This window comes from Salvia hispanica, chromosome 1 (assembly GCF_023119035.1).
Source record: "Salvia hispanica cultivar TCC Black 2014 chromosome 1, UniMelb_Shisp_WGS_1.0, whole genome shotgun sequence".
Taxonomy (NCBI): domain Eukaryota; kingdom Viridiplantae; phylum Streptophyta; class Magnoliopsida; order Lamiales; family Lamiaceae; genus Salvia; species Salvia hispanica.
Window position 1 is genome coordinate 42860865 of NC_062965.1, and position 16648 is coordinate 42877512.

A 16648-nucleotide genomic window follows, 5' to 3' on the forward strand; every position below is an offset into this window, starting at 1 on the left:
GGGTTGTACGATTAATATCTTCTCATTTAGGAACACTAAGATTTTGTGTCAATTTTATGTTAGTTGTTCTTTGGTGGTCGAAGATGGTGGCGGCGACATCAATGTTGTTTGTGATGTGGAAGTGATGCACGGTGATGAGAAAATTTATTTATTACTACTATAATCTTTTTTTAGTTTCAATAAATCAAATGACGTCGTTTAATATGTAATCAAGTATCCACATCATCAATATTAGAAATTCATGTAAGATCCATTTCAGCTTCAATTTAACAGGAAAATATTAGGTTGGATGAGAAAATTCAGAAAAAAATGTGCATTATCATTCAAATTTTTAAAATTAATGTAGCCCATAATTTCATGACAATTGTCCCTTTAATTAATATGTGATGGATTAGATGAGTAGAATAACAAGAATATAGCATTAATTAATTAATTAAGGCCACGCATTATATTTGATGATTCAAAAGTGATGATGATGATTGGGCCAAGTCCACGCAGAGGCCGTGTACAAGCTGGTATCCTTCCATCCAAGGCTCAACGTTCCATGATCTCCCTGCACAAGGCTGTACCCTCTGGGGAACATATTGAGTATGAGCTGCGCCTGCGCCATCGCGTTCCCGCTCATCCCCATCTGCACAAACCCCTTCCCCGCCATCTCCCTCCTCCACCTCATCCACTTCTCCTCCCCGCTCCTCGTCGGCCCTCCCACCGCCACCACATTGTTTATCTCCCTCTGCAGCACCCCCTGCTCCACCCCGTGCCTCTCCCCCTCCCCGCTCTCCCCCACGCTATCAAACATCGTCGCGTAGTAATGCAACGACGCCACGAATCTGTCCAAAAACGAACCCCCGTGGCTCATCTCCTGCTCCACCAGCGTCACCACCCTCGGCCCCACCCCCTGCAGCAGCCTCATCGTTTTCCAGTCCGGCCCCGTCGCGTCGTACAGCGAATGCTGCAGCCAGTGGACCGCCACGGCCTCGCCCCTCCGGACGTGGAGGGCCGAGACGTCGGCCACGTCCCCGAACCTCCCCTCGACGGCGTGGAACTCGAACTGCATCCCCAGCCGCCGAGCGAAGCTGGAGAGCTGCTTCTCTGTCTCGAGGAGCAGCTCTCCGGATGCCCCCATCCCGGTCATCCGGACATGAGGGGGCCCCTCTGCCCGGGTGGCCAGGATGTGGAACAGGGCCGGCCACTGCAAGCCCTGCATGATGTCAACATCGATGATGTGGAGCCTGCGGTGGCCGCTGCAGGCCTCCAGGATGGCCTGGTTGGAAGTGAAGTGCGCGAATTTGACGAATGGCGACGTGGTGTTGTAGACGTGGAAGGCCGCGTGGACGCCCCTGAAGTCAACAGGGATCGGGGTGCAGACCCCGATCCAGCTGTTGACCACGCGGCTGGACATGGCCTTGGCGAAGTGGGCCACGACCCGCTCGGCCGGGGAGGGGCCGTAGGGGGAGGCCGTCTGCGAGAGCTCAAGCAGCATGCGGTGGGCCTCCCCGAGGTTGTCGAGGGAGATGGCCACGGCGCACTCGAAGAGAGCCGTGAGCATGCCCATTGCGGCGTCGTTTTGATCAGTAGCGATGGGGCTGAGGAGGGCGGCAGCGTCGTCGTCGATGAGCTGCTTGGTGACGTGTTCGACCCATTGGGAAAATGGATTTCCGGAGTGGTTCAACTGCTCTTCTTGAGGTTGCATTACATGAACACATCAATTTTTGATCAAAATGTGTTAATTAAAATGGAATAATGGGAGGGGTGGAAATGTGTGGTGCAGGCGAGTATTTAAAGGAGGGAGAAGGGAATAAGGGAGCTCAAATAAGGAAGATAGTTTGGCCGGCATAGAGAGACAGAGGGAACAAGTTAATGGGAAAATGCCAACGAAAACACGTCGGTTTGGTAGTGATTTTTGTGTAATAATTACAAAGTTTTGTTAAATTGAATATTTTAATGTGCTTCTCTTCTATTTCAATTAATCTTGATGTTACTTGCTCACCAGGGTGAGGAGTGTATTAATTATAAGGCTACATGACCATATTTTGGTTAAATTTTAGTCAAACTTTACAAATAAGCCAATTAGTAGTATAGTAGTAGTATATCATAATGTTAACATTTTACTTAATTGTCCCATCAATCTAAATTTGAAGGGATAAATAAGTACTCTATAATTTAGAAGCTAAACTAATTTAACCTAATCTTATATATATTTTTTTTCATACTAAAATCAATATACAAATTTGCAAAAAAAAAGTTATGGATCATTTCTTCCACGTCATACACAATTTCCTCCAAATAGAAATAAACGGGACAGCTAAAAAAATATCAAGGTTACGATACAATCGATATTTTACAAAGTTGCATGATAGACTATATTCGACCAAACTTCGTCGTTTTTCCAACAATTTGCCCAAATTGTAAGTATGATACGGAAACGGAAGATTGGCTACATGTTTACCTAATCATATATGCTTATGTTTTTTTTTTCTAATATTATAATTCACGCAAATCCCCTCCCGTGTTCTAGTGATTGTTGATGGAAAAGTATCATATCAACTAAATTTTTGTTCACTTAGTTAACATGGATATGCCACTATGAAAAACGTTCAAAATTGCGTAACTTCTCATAAGGATTTGAATGTATGGAAAAACTATAAAACAACTTGAAGCATGTAAATCATCCATTAATGCATCATGTTGGTGGAATACGGCATGAAATATAACACGATGCTGCAATAGAGCTCAATTTGAGGGAGTACTTTTATAGAATTTCAACAAGAAATTGGTCATTCTGTATTCTACATGCAATATGCTGTGGTTCCCGGAAAGGTTGACAACAAGAAAAAATCCTACAAATGAGTCAGTCAATGATCTCTGCTTTATGTAAAGAAAAGGTTGAGGGCAGCAAATCAGCTGCAGATCCAAAGCAACGAGCCACTCGAAATCTTTTTCCCTCTCTGGAACCTGACAAACTCTACATTCGTTGAAGACGAAAGAATAGTAGCTTGAATGAAAGAAAATCCACATCTATTGAAACCATGAGGCTGGGAGAGAGAGAGAAAGAGATCAACCGCATTAATATGTTTTGTCATGCCATATCTTTGAGAGGAATGAGAAGGTGAAACATACATAAGGTGTCATTTTATTGGCTGCCACCAGTCTCAGACGCTTCCGACTCATCATCTGTTACAAGTCACACACAAATAAACATGATAAGTCACAATTTTATAAATGATATAAGTTCAAGACAAGAAGTTAGAAGCTCAATCCAAAGCTAGAGTTTATATGGCTACTGAGTATTTGAAACAAGCAAATACTGTGGCCTATAATGCGCAGATGTTACTAAGGCCCAGGCCTCGTATGGCTGAGGAATCAATGTTGAGGATGTTTTACATATTTAGGGTTTTTTCTTAAACGGGCCAAACATCATGGATACTTTTGCTAGCTAATGCAATTATGCAACAGAGAAATTGGTATTTGTTCAAATATGACTATATGAGGATGCTATCAAATGAAAATACGTGACCTACCAAAAAGTGATTTGATTGTTGGCCTCTTTGACTTGGTATTTTTCTTCTTCAATTCAGCTGTAGAAGAAATAAAATTAAAGAGATCAAGTATCAGTCACCATGAAAGGACGAAATGTAACTTAGAAGCATGCAACTGCTGATATCATCAGCTATTCCATATTGCATGGAAAATGCACTGATACGTATAAACTAAGTATTTGTCAGAGCTACAAAACAACAAATGCTATATAAAATTCACGAGCACGAGACTAAGTGCATAAAGCATGCACAACACATAGCCAGAGAGAGAGAGAGAGAGAGAGAGGGAGAGATACCCATTCCAGGAACTTGGTAGTCATTCACAATTTCAAAGTTCTTGTATGTGTACCCCACAAAGTTGATGTCTTTGGAAGAAAGCATATTCTGTTAAATGAAAAGATAATATTAACAACGGAGGGGGAAAAAGTACCCAATACTGTGGTAGTAATATTCATAATAGAAAGAAAAACCTAAGTGGAAGTAATTGTAGTGTAATATCAGACAGATAAAACTAGATATGGACTTCATCAAACATTTTGCAGTAAAAGTTGGCTTTTTTCAGGCCAGGGATTATTGAAACAAAGGGTTCAAGAAACAAGCATCTATCGCTCGGAATGTTTGAGTTATTGTTAACTATCGTGGATATTTAAGGGGTATTAACTTTTCAGGAGACGAATTTGGATTGTAGATAAAGATGTTTTGTTCCAGAGTTTTGCTAAAAATATCGAGAATATAGTGGATGTATCACGAAAATTTAAAAATATAGGCTATCCCAAATTTACAGTTTGACTTGTTGTGATATACATAAAAGTTAAGAGTACGTTAAATGTTAACTATACAATTAATTGGACTAATGAAAACATGTTTTACTATGCACTCAGCCAAATGTCATGTGGAGATCCAAGCATATACCAACAACATGATAATTGGGTCCATCTTAGGGCTGGGGAAAAATATCGAAAAAATGATATATCGCTCGTATCGTATTGAAAAATATCGAAAAATTATCGAATTTTCGATATATCGTAATTTTCGATACGATACGATATCGTATCGTAAGTTTTCGATACGATAACGATATGAATTTCCTTATATCGCGATATATCGTTTTATATCGAAAATACGATATATATCGAAAATTTGCGATATATCGAAAATTTGCGATATATCATATCGATATTTTATTTTCGATATATATCGATATTTAAAGATATATCGAATTTCGGTACGATATATCGATACAATAACGATATGAAATTTTTTTATATCGAAAGTTCGATATATCGAAACTTTCGATACGATAACGGTATGAAATTCTTTCATATCGAAATTTTCGATACGATACACGATACAACGTTTTCGATACGATATATCGTATCGACCCACCCCTAGTCCATCCTAACTATCCCACCCTTGGCAAAACAGTAATATATAAAAAATATACAAATGAAAAGCATGTGTAACTACCAGAAAAGTTACTCAAATTTGATGACCTAGTATCTATATTATTTACAACAGGATAGTGTTTCATCATTTTGTTAGTAATCTTTTTGGGTTGCAGCCAAAAATTTTAAACATTGCAAGTACAACACAATCTCCTTATATTTTGCAAGGACAACATTCTAATTTTTACATCAAAGTAGTTCCACTATGTAAAACTAAAACATCATTCTTCCACAGATCTCAGGGAATGCCATGAGCAAGTAACACAATACGCAAAAATGTAGTAGAAAATGGCAAAAAGCACTCAGAATATATGGTTATAATTTGTGCATAACATATATAGAAGTAGAACATCTTTCCAAATATACATTCAAAAACTTTAAGCATAAAAAGTACCTTTCTCCATGGACTAGATTTTGATGAAGTTGAAGTGTGGTGTTCAGCCTGCAGCACAAAATAGGTCTGATTAGCTACACCTTTTAAAGATTTTAAAGAAGACACTAAAAGTCTTATTTGGACAGATAGCAATACCTCTTCAAACTTCTCAAAATTTTGGGTATCCAACTCATCTTTAACCTCGGGAATAAATGCTGCTTCCATATTGTATATGTTATCCCACTCAATCCCGTTAAACCAAGGATGTACCTAAACAAACAGATCATAATGATGTTTCTCACCAACTTGTGTAAGTCCAAAGAACATGCCATATCACACTGTACACCACACCTTTATTTCATCTGCACCATTTGAACCAAGCCTCTGATTAACACTACAGAGTAGTTTGCTTATCAGATCTTTTGCTTCAAAAGTAAGTGTAGCTTCCTCTGGAAACTTTAGATGTGATTTCCAGTTCACTATCTGCGAATGAGAGCAATAAGTCTAAAAATAATGAATTTAAAATTACTTCATTTAGCTTGACACAATTTAAAATTACTTCATATGCCAAATTGCTCAAAGGATGGAATATTAAAGCATGATGACACTTTCTTTCACTAAAAATTCCATATAGAGATCCAAGTCCAACTAATCCAACTTCAATGATTATCAATGGAAAATGCCTGAGCAGGAGCAAATATATTTCCTTCAGCAACCTTGGAACTCATAAAAACCATGTGAACACTCACATAGATAAATAATTTCCCAAGACTCTAATAATAGGTAGCTGGAAGTAACATCTCAAGTCCATGAGCTCACTGAGATTATTAAATTATAGGATTAATCCAATTCATATCTGGATACAAATTTTAGTGCAAAACACATCAGTTGAATCATTCATAACTTTCATACAATATTACTTTTAATATTTAGCAGAATTAAGGTCCCAGCGTCCCAGCGGTTTCTATTGGCACGGGTAGTGAGCCTAATTGATAGAGGTTACTCGTGCAGAGATCCTTGAAGTGAAGTGATTCAACAGACACATAAGAGAAACATCAAACTCCGTAAAAAAGCAAAGCATTAAGCTATGAATTTCTGCCACATCAGAGGGAATTCCTTGTCTTACCTTCCGGCATGTAGACATAGGATCATCAGAATAGAAGGGAGGATAACCCACTAGCATTTCAAACATGATAGCACCAAGGGACCACCTACATAACAAGGACAAACCCTCACTTTACAGTAGTGGGTAGAAGAAAAGTAACCCGCGGCTAATTAGCCTCTTCAATTGAGTATGGGTGTGTTTTTGAGACGATATCCTTGATAATTAATGCCTATGGCAGGAGAAAAGATGTTGAAATGGGAAGGAGCAAGCAAAATTATTTACAAGAATGTGGCAGATATTTAAAAAGAGTTATAGTCCAGAATGGGAATAGGATAACCAAAAACTGAGTAAAACTAAAAAAATTCAACGGGTATATATAAACTAACCAATCACATTCCATTCCATAGCCCTTCTTTAACAGAACTTCTGGAGCAATATAATCGGGTGTACCAACAGTTGAATAAGCCTGCAATCAGTGAATTTGACATACGAAAAAGGTTGCACACTAAGTATTTCTGATAGTAAGAACAATATCGTGACAATTCAAGTGTACATCATTCCTTACAAGAATGAAGCACAGACTAACTAACCAAAACACAATCAGTTACCAACCACTGTTGTCCTAGCATAGTATTAACGTTAAGAAAAAACAAGAGAGCTATTGCTTAACTTACAAGCATTCTCCGATTTTTCTGCCAATGTTGCAATTGCTCTTGTTGCGTGCGTTTTGGAGCTGAGCTATCCTCACCTTTTGAATTTCCATTAACGCCGTCTCCAACTGCAAAATCTTCTTTTAGAGTACTACAGTCTAGAGGCTTGCACAGGCCAAAATCTGATAATCTCAAATGACCATGCCTATCAAGTAGTAAGTTATCAGGCTTAATGTCTCTGCAACCAATCAGATGTAAGGAAAAAAGAAGTTAGCACTGAGGTAGCTCATTGAAATGCAGATATACAGCACGCAACCTTGAAATTTTACATACCTATGTATATAGTGGTGTTTATGAATAGATTCAATAGCCAAAACTGTCTCTGCTACATAAAATCTGGCCTCATCCTCAGTCAATGTATCCTTCCTCATCAATAAAGTCATCACATCTCCACCCGGAAGATATTCCATGATGAGATACAAATACTCGTCATCTTGGAAAGAGCAATACAATTTGACAATGCAATTGCTATCCACCTCTGCAAGCAAATTCCTTTCAGCTCTCACATGTTCAACCTAGAAAATACAGAATGAAAGTCAAATGACACAATAAACATAACCATATCGAGACCAACTGAAGATCAATAATCAGATACCTGGCCTCTACGAAGCATTTCTGATTTCTTAAGCTTTTTCATTGCATATACACAACCTGTCGTTTTCTCTCTACAGACTCTAACCTGTACAGCATAACCATTCATTAGAATGTTATCTTTCAGGCATTTAGTAACAGAAGACATTCACTCAAATAGCATCTTGAGGTGTGCAATACTCTAGGAAAAACCATGCCAAATCAACTCAACATTCCCATGACAATTTTCATTAACAAGTTAATGGACAAAAGCTAAAATAACCCCTAAGAAATGGATCATATATTCAATCATTTTAATAACATTTAGAGATATAATCAAGTCGCCTGTCCAGGTCATAAATGATCAATGGATCAACTTTCCAGTTACATATGTACACATGATATACGCATCCTTCAGTGCCCCCATCACTCACACTCACGATGCTATTTTTCACTATTAGCCTCCTTCCTGCCACTGTATTTATTAGAAAAACATTTGCTAAAGGGTCAAAGCTAGAATGCACAGACATGCAATTGGTTCTTTTCTAATTTGGGGAAGATCCGCAAAAAAGGTTCCCAAAATGGAAAAACTTTTTTATGTTTACATTATAGGGAAAACGCACCATCTTTAGAAACGCACACAGCCTGCGCGTTTTTAAAAACAAAAACACATAATTCCTGCAAGAAATACATATCAAGCCATAAATTTCACAAAATTTAACCAAGCCCTAATTTTACATGTAACCTTAAATCTAGGTTACTTTAACTAAATCCTACATTTATCATCTGCATGTACTCGCTCCATCCCACCATAAGCGAGGCGCTTCTTTTAAGCACTTGTTTTGGGAAAATGATACTCCCTCTGTCCCTAAAATTTTGTCACATTTTTCCATTTCCGTCCGTCACACAAAATTTGTCACATTTCACTTTTTACCATTTTTGGTAGTGGACCCCACATTCCACTAACTTATTCTCACTCACATTTCATTATAAAACTAATACTTTAAAAATAGGACCCACATCCTACCTACTTTTTCAACCCACTATCCATTACATTTCTTAAAACCCGTGCCCGGTCAAACTGTGACAAAATTTGGGGGACAGAGGGAGTACTATTTAATAGTTAAAGTGGAGAGAGAGTGTAAAGTATTAGAGAGAATAATGTATCGCTTATGGTGGGACGAAGGGAGTATCATTTAACAAAATTGAGAATGATTACAAACCAAACAATACGTAGCTCAATTTGCGAGAAATAGTTTCAAATTTCCCAAACTCGTGTGTGTGTATGGTATGTTCAAGCATAATGGGGGAGAAGGTATTCTCCCTCATTTAAGTCAAGCGTGTCCATTTCTAAAGCATGGGCGTTTTAAAAAACCCACACCTTGTGTGCGTTTTTCCTAAAATTGAAAACATAAAAAGGTTCCATTTTGGGAACCTTTTCATGGATAATCACCGAATTTGAAAAATCAGTCTATAACTGGACAGATCTGAGGAAATTAGGAGCTTGACGAATTGAGGTCTGGATATGAATCAATAGGAAACTTGACATATGGAATTTCAACTGAAGCAAGTAATAAAAGCCGAGATAGGCATATAAGTTATAATAATCTTTACCTCCCCAAAAGCACCTTTCCCAATCATAGTGAGCAACTCAAAGTCATCGGCACCCATTTTGTGCCTCTGAAGGCGCATGTATTCAGTTTCTTTCTTCTCCAAAAATTTTAATAAGTTATTTTGATCCTCCTCAGATACATCAGCATCAGCTAGCTTCTTTTCAAGTACGTTTCGCCTGTTAACAACCAAATGTAAAATGATAGCTTGTCATCAATATAAGAGAAGTGACATTTCCTACTCATAAATCCAAAACATAATGTGGTCAAAGAAGTAAATGTAATGCGGTCGGCCGTTATTAGGATCCAGAAATTAAGTTCTGGACCCTAAATAAACTTTTATTCATCTAGTTTCTAACAGCTGAAAGTAAGTAATGGACCTGACATTAGAATTTAATCACATGTTAATGATCATGCGTAAACATCATTTAATCATTTACCTGGTCCATTAGAGCAGCTTAACATTTAGCTAATATATTATGGAAAAAAGAAAAAATACTAAGAACGTATATGACGAAGCCAAAACTACTAAGAAAAGATTAGTCAGTTAATTTTCTTGAGGAGAGAAAACCATTTAGGATATTGCCGCCGCATAAGCGAACATATCCCAATAAAGAAAAAGAAATATATGTATAATGTCTATGAACTTATTCTCTCCATGAAACAAATTCAGAATAGTTCGGCTTCTGGAAATATGAAGTATCGAACTACTGACATTTGACTATTTGAGTTTTAAATGCGCCCAAACTGAATAACAGCTTTCACTAACAAGACCTTACAAATTAGGAAATTTTGCACATATTCCACAAAGCTGAGAGTTCATTCACTTCATATTTACCTAATCCTCAAATAACTATTACTAGACACAAAGGGCTATAAAAATAGTGGCTAGAGGATACCAATAAGACATAAAATTTTATAATAATGTTGCAGGTTAACCACGATAATAGAAATTTCTAGTCGGAATAATTACAGTAAAGAAACTCATACATATTTTTTTTATGCAATGCACGTGCTTGAGTTGAAATAAAAAAAAATCTTAACACAAGAGGTGTACAGAAGAAAGTTTCTTCAAAAATAATGCAGCCAAAACAAGTTTAGGTAATATACTATACCGCTGCCTCCTTTCCTGAAGATTCCTCATTTGCTCCTTGTAATGATTTTCAATGTACTGCTTTGCAGCAGCCACCTTCTGTTTTGTGAGAGTTGAGGCTTCATCATCAGCAAGTAAGTCTGCCGGTGGTTCTTCTCTTGCACTACCCATTGAGTCTTTCTTCCTACTCACTGTCCTCAATGTCCTCAAACGGTCTCTTTGCTGAAACTTGTGGAACCAACTTTTGGCTGAATCCATCAAGTAGTTTTCCTCTGCTTAAGAGGTAAATTACACGTAACTCCCCGGGCAACTTCCATCATTCTGACACCATAATCTCATCTGCCAAACATCTTTCAATGACAGCGATTATTTTAGACAACGTTACATCCCCAACTGAATATTCATGACTCTGGACAGACAGATGAGAGTTGTTACCTTGGTACAATGTGTATTCCTCCTAAACAGTTCTGTATTCTACTTAGAAACTTCTATTCCTGTCCAGTAAAAATGGCACTAACATTACCAATTTCAGAACATTATTCAAATTCCCAACAAATCATGAAATCAAATGAATCTCACGTGTTACCCAAAGCACATAAAAACTTTGGAGTCGAAAAGTAAATGTGATTCAGCACAGAACAAGAGCAAAAATGATAAAATTGGAGCACATAGCAAATGATAAGTTAACTTTACCACACACACACAAATCGTCTAATCACCACATTCTCCAAAGATTGACACAGCATAAAAAACATCATAAAAAAATACGTCAACATTAATTCGAAAAGATCGCGGAGATACCTTGATTCCGAAATTGCTAAATGTCAAAAACTCGCCGACGCTGCTGAAAACCTATTTAAAAATAAAAGCCGGCGAATCAAAATTACTAGAATTACATATTTGGTTGACATGCAGCAAAAATCGAGGACAACGGATTCCTATAGACGAATGCAATTGCCAGAAGATGACGGAACTAAAAATAAAAACACAATTTCAAAATGCTTCTCGGCAAAAAAACACAAAATACATTCAGAAAAAAATTGAAAATAAACAGAGCGGTAGGCAGAAACGATCGCTTACCGCCAAAGCTTTTAGAGATAGAGAGATAAAACCGATCGAAGCAAATACAGGCGTGCACGACGCATACACATTTATATGTATATAATCGCAATATTCGAAATTGATTGATTGTTTACGACTGCATATGTAATGCCGAAAACAAATTCGCCATTTTCGCTGCTTTTGGAAACAAAGAGATGAGCTCGCATGATCTAAACGTTTTCTCCGCTATTTATATTGTCAACTTTTTGGAGGAAAAGAGAAGAAGAAAAGAAATGTAAATGTATAGTATTCTCTAATTAGGAAATCTGCAATTTTACTAATAAGAAAATAGGGTTCACTTTTTAATGGGTATGATGTGAACAATATTATCATGTGAACAATATTATCATTATCAATTTTACAATTTTGGTAATGATGGATATTACTAATATTTTATTTTTGTACTAATAAAATATAGCGAACACCTAATTAATGTCGACGACATTATTCATCTTTGTTTTATTGTATGGCTCTTCGAAATAGTTGAATCATACAGTCACACGTGTTAGCCAATTTATCCATAATTAAGAGAGAATTTTAATTTCCAATTATGTATTTTCCATCAACAAACATTAAATAAATCTTTGACTAGAAATTGTTTCTTAGGATGATTAGAGTTAGAAACTTTAATCTAATCTGGTAATTCCAATAGGTGATTTTCCCATTTGATTGAAGAATGTTGTTAATAACTGATCTTATATAATTAATTATATTATTTCCCTTAAAAAACAAATTTAAAAGTGACCAAGTAGTTAATCACAACATTATCCATATATAGAAGAATAAATTAAAACAGAGTTTATTTAAGCATTAATTTTAAACTAAAAAGACAAGGACAATCATAGAAATCTTATGATTGATCTAGATGAAAAATACCACATGAATTTCATATGCATGTGCCAAAAACTTCGTGACAAGTATGATTATTTTAGGAATGATTAAAAAATTAAGAAATATGTTGACATGTTTATAAACTAGTAGCAATAATCATATAATGTCGTTTTTATACCAAAGAATTTTAATTTATATTTCAAGAAAATTTACTTCTATTTCATGTTTAGTTATTAATTGCAAGAGAAGAAAATAAACATGCTAATAGTTTAGTTATTTTTCATACCCAATTCACTTCATAACAATTACTCTGTAACACCAATCATATTAATCTAAATCAACCATAAACATAATTTTAAACTATTAGCAATTACATAGTCTATGATATAGAGTAGGTCACGATTCCGAATCACATATAACTAAATAATACAGAAAATAAGTCTTATAAAATATTATAATCAACCCATATCACTTGAGCATTAATATGAGGTAGTACCAAATTTATTAAGTACTAGTATAAACTCTAAACTGCACTAAATTATCAATATTCTTGTATTTTTCGTGCAGGAGAAGTAAATGGAGTGGGAGAAATGTGACTATCCATAAGTAAATGTGTTAGGCAAGAAACAACGACAGTTTTTGTTGTAGTATCTCTCCACCAACAATCACAAACTTCTTTCACAAAAAAACACAAACATAATTAATATCTATATGTATAACCAGTGTTGCATGGGTAGTTTCCCCAGACAAATCAAGAAAAAAAAATCTGAAATAAACAGAGGCCTGATATCTCTATAAGATCTCCCAATCAAAACAATACATTTTTAGGAAGAGGCAGCAAAATATAGGGTAAAAGAAATGTTGCTATGCGGTGCCTCTGAAAGAACGAAAGAGCTTCGCTAAATTAATATTGGGGGCATCTAGTTATCTTACTGGATGATGAATTAGAATTTCACCTGAAATGTGTGTAGATCAACGGTAATACGCCATATGTCTTGTAGACCTAAAAGGAGAAGCATCGAATGGGGAAGATGTTTTGAGCGGGGATGGGGAGTTAATTGGCTTCTTCTTCTCAATCTTTGTTTCAGACCGTAGCCATGACTCAACAACAGAGAGTAAATTTGGGTTATGCTTCAGTTCATTGAGCTCGGCCACCTTCTCAGACTTCCTCAATGTACCATCTTGAACATACACAAGATCAGTTGCCCATGTCTCGAGTCCATCAAAAATATGAGTTGCATAAACAATTGTTGCTCCTCTCTGAAATTAGACACCATAATGAATTACTATATTTTATGTACGCCCTATTTTGAATGAGAGAATTGTTGTAACAGATTTCTTCGGTGAAAGGAACACATGATATGCAATGCTAACAAACCACAGTGATATAAGATTTGGCAGCCAAAATATGGTGATGTGCTATCGCGTAGATGAAGTAGCTTATGACGACTGTAGAAAATATTAACATGGCATACCTGCTCACACTCTTCCCTGAAAAATTCCAGCAAATCCATCCTAGCCACAACATCTAGATCAACAGTGACTTCATCTAGCAAAAGTACCTGAATCCCCACCTTTGTTAGCAAAACGTCTTATGAATAAGACAATCAATAAACAAGTCATTGTATGCCCAAGATTCGTCGACTTGATCACAAACTGATTCATCGTCAGTCCTCACCCACCATCCCAAAAAACTCAGTTATATACATATAATGTGGCCACTAAATAATGGATGACATATGAGTATAGAGATACTAAATATGAAGGAGAAGTCAAAAACAATAATGTGGCAGAGAAATCCATCAGAGTTTGACAATCGTCACTGATAAGAATGGGTATCCAAATAAGGCAGCACACATAAGAAACCATATCAAATACACAAATCCTGATATCGCCATCATATGGTCAACAGTGCAAGCTTACCTTATAAGGATGAAGAAGACCCATGCAAATTTGCACGCGACGCCTTTGGCCATCAGAAACTTTGTGCATTCGCCACTCAAGATTAATATCCAAAAGTTCGATCAGCATATCCCGCCTAACAGGGTCAACACCTTCAACTGGATTATGACATAGAATGAAAGAAAAAAAGATTAGCAACTTCCCTAACTTGTCACAAGACGAGACTAAACAAATAAGGAGACAAGTTAATTATCATCGTGTGGAGAAGGAAAAATGAACTACAATGCTGCGTAATTAATCTAATGCATTTAATTTTGAGAATTTCTATATCCACTCAAAGAAACTAATGCGTAAGGCACTCTATACTCAAAACATGAACTACCAAATGCATTATCTATAAATGCCATGGTGCAAGGCTGTGACAGATAAAAAACACCCCATGTAATAACTAAATACCTCCAAAGATCATATGTTCGGCTGAGAAGTCCCCTTGAAGCGGAAGGTCCCCCTAATATCAAGCACAACAGGCAACATAAACTCAGACTACCATCCAAACATTGAACACTAAAAATGTAATATCAATGACAATCCTACAATTATGTCAAAACACAAAAGTGAACTTATCAACTCATTTAGATTCTACAATCCTGCAGCAGATTAATAAAGAAACAAACTTTCAATGCAAGCTATATAGTCCATAAGGTGTACAAATATTCACACACAATCACAATCATAATACGCCATTTTCCATCCATCTATATTAGAGTTGGTCAATTTCCAACTAGGATATTCTAATCCCTATTTATGATTGATTAATCATAACCAGGATATAAGTTAAAGGAAGGTTGAACTCACAGCAGAGCTGACAGTCTTGCTCCAAGATTCCCCCAAATAGGCCAAATCACCGTTGCAGACGAGATCAGTGTCGTGAAAGGCGGATCGATTGAGCACTCTGACCACATCACGGCCGCCCACCATGTGCTTCCCCGCCAGTATCCGCAGCAGAGTGGTCTTTCCTGATCAATCAAAATCCAAAATTGAAAGATGAAAATGGTGCGTATTTGGATTCAGCTATTAAAAGAAAGTGTAAATATCCACATAGTGATTAATAGGGCGCGACAAGGGGGAAAAAGGACCAGATCCATTGGCGCCGACGAGGAGGCAGCGGGAGCCGGGAGATACGTTGAGATTGAAATCGAAAAAGATAGGGGAAGTGGCGTCGTAGGAGAATTGCATGCCGCTGACTTGTATGGTGTGGGATCCTCCCTCCATTGTAGGAATTTGGTTGGGGGTTTGGCGGTGGCTGGGGTTTTTAAAGGTTGGGTGGCGATGGGGTTTGGCGGGTATGGTGATGCCACGGGGTTTGAATCATACCTATGGATGGAATCGAACTCTCTCACCAACCAACTACGCCATTAATTTAGCTAGGGGTGGGGATTCGGTCGGTTCGGTTAGAACCGAACCGATTTATTGGTTAACCGAATCTCATATTTTATGAAATTAAGAACCAAAATCGAACCCCTTTGTCGGTTCGGTTATTTGAGGAACCGATCGGTTCGGTCTTCGGTTTCACCGAAGGAACCGAACTCAAGTGGAATACACTCAGTAAAATAAAAAAATATAAGTTTGCTATTTGCTAGGATTCATTCCTGGGTGGGGTTGATGGAGAAGGAAGGATTTAACATAAGCCTACCATCTGCGCCAGGAGCTGTTTATATAAAAATGTAGGAAAAATATAAATAAATATCATATTTCGTGAAATAAAAAAAAATACTACTACTTTGTTACTTAATATTGGAACCTGCTCGAGAATTAAACATGTGTAACATAAGTTTAATAATTTAATATAACATATACATTAGATAATTCCTAATCTGTTAATTGCCTAATCTGCTAAATAAGCCTGCATATTGCGAAGTATTAGACATGTAGTAAATTTCGGACAGCGGCATGCATAAAGAGAAAAGAAGAGCATACCTTCTATCCGAGCAACAACGTGGAGAGGAGAGCAGCAACGGCATGGAGGTGGAGGTAAGCAAGAACGTGATAGTAGCGGCGTGGTGTGAATATTGTGAGCGGTAATTAGGTTTTTAACCTTTTTACAATTCTAATTTTTACTTTTTTAAAGCTAAAATAAATATATAAAAATTAAATATTAGAAAATAACGGTTATTCGGTTCTAACCTCTCGGTTCTCGGTTAGAACCGAGAACCGCGAAAATCCTATACTTAATAACCGGAACCGAACCTTAACCTTATTTTTTCGGTTCTCGGTTTCCCCAGTCCTAAATTTAGCTACTGTTGAATTTCATTGTAGGTATACTCTACATTTCCACGAAAAGGTTGGAATTTTCATAATCCGAAATTTAT

At 37.0% G+C, this 16648-nt stretch overlaps 3 protein-coding genes across 5 annotated transcripts; all 3 read right to left on the reverse strand.

Moving 5' to 3' along the window:
• Positions 1-391: 391 nt before the first annotated feature.
• LOC125223218 (protein SCARECROW-like) lies at positions 392-1720 on the reverse strand. Its single transcript, XM_048126253.1, has one exon. The coding sequence runs from the start codon at positions 1691-1693 to the stop codon at positions 461-463; it is 1233 nt and encodes a 410-aa protein (XP_047982210.1). The 5' UTR covers positions 1694-1720; the 3' UTR covers positions 392-460.
• A 1007-nt stretch (positions 1721-2727) lies between these two features.
• LOC125223206 (serine/threonine-protein kinase tricornered-like) lies at positions 2728-11748 on the reverse strand. 2 transcript variants are annotated; one of them, XM_048126243.1, is made up of 17 exons: positions 11526-11748; positions 11247-11297; positions 10881-10958; positions 10468-10795; positions 9357-9531; positions 7768-7851; positions 7446-7687; positions 7137-7350; positions 6849-6928; positions 6484-6568; positions 5709-5840; positions 5514-5627; positions 5379-5426; positions 3836-3923; positions 3522-3578; positions 3121-3174; positions 2728-3035 (listed from the first exon to the last, which is right to left on the reverse strand). In XM_048126243.1, exons 4-16 carry the CDS (start codon positions 10701-10703, stop codon positions 3134-3136), a joined length of 1596 nt encoding a protein of 531 aa, XP_047982200.1. In that variant the 5' UTR covers positions 10704-10795; positions 10881-10958; positions 11247-11297; positions 11526-11748; the 3' UTR covers positions 2728-3035; positions 3121-3133. The 2 variants fall into 2 exon arrangements, with proteins under 2 accessions (XP_047982200.1, XP_047982191.1); XM_048126234.1 differs by having other exon boundaries at positions 10881-10939; positions 11526-11675.
• Positions 11749-13040: 1292 nt separating this feature from the next.
• On the reverse strand, positions 13041-15651 carry LOC125223226 (ABC transporter I family member 19-like). Of its 2 annotated transcripts, XM_048126275.1 has the most exons (7): positions 15416-15651; positions 15135-15295; positions 14736-14787; positions 14301-14437; positions 13853-13939; positions 13334-13637; positions 13041-13254 (listed from the first exon to the last, which is right to left on the reverse strand). In XM_048126275.1, the coding sequence occupies exons 1-6, from the start codon at positions 15549-15551 to the stop codon at positions 13350-13352; spliced, it is 861 nt and encodes a 286-aa protein (XP_047982232.1). In that variant the 5' UTR covers positions 15552-15651; the 3' UTR covers positions 13041-13254; positions 13334-13349. The 2 variants fall into 2 exon arrangements, with proteins under 2 accessions (XP_047982232.1, XP_047982223.1); XM_048126266.1 differs by having other exon boundaries at positions 13129-13637.
• Between the last annotated feature and the right edge of the window lie 997 nt (positions 15652-16648).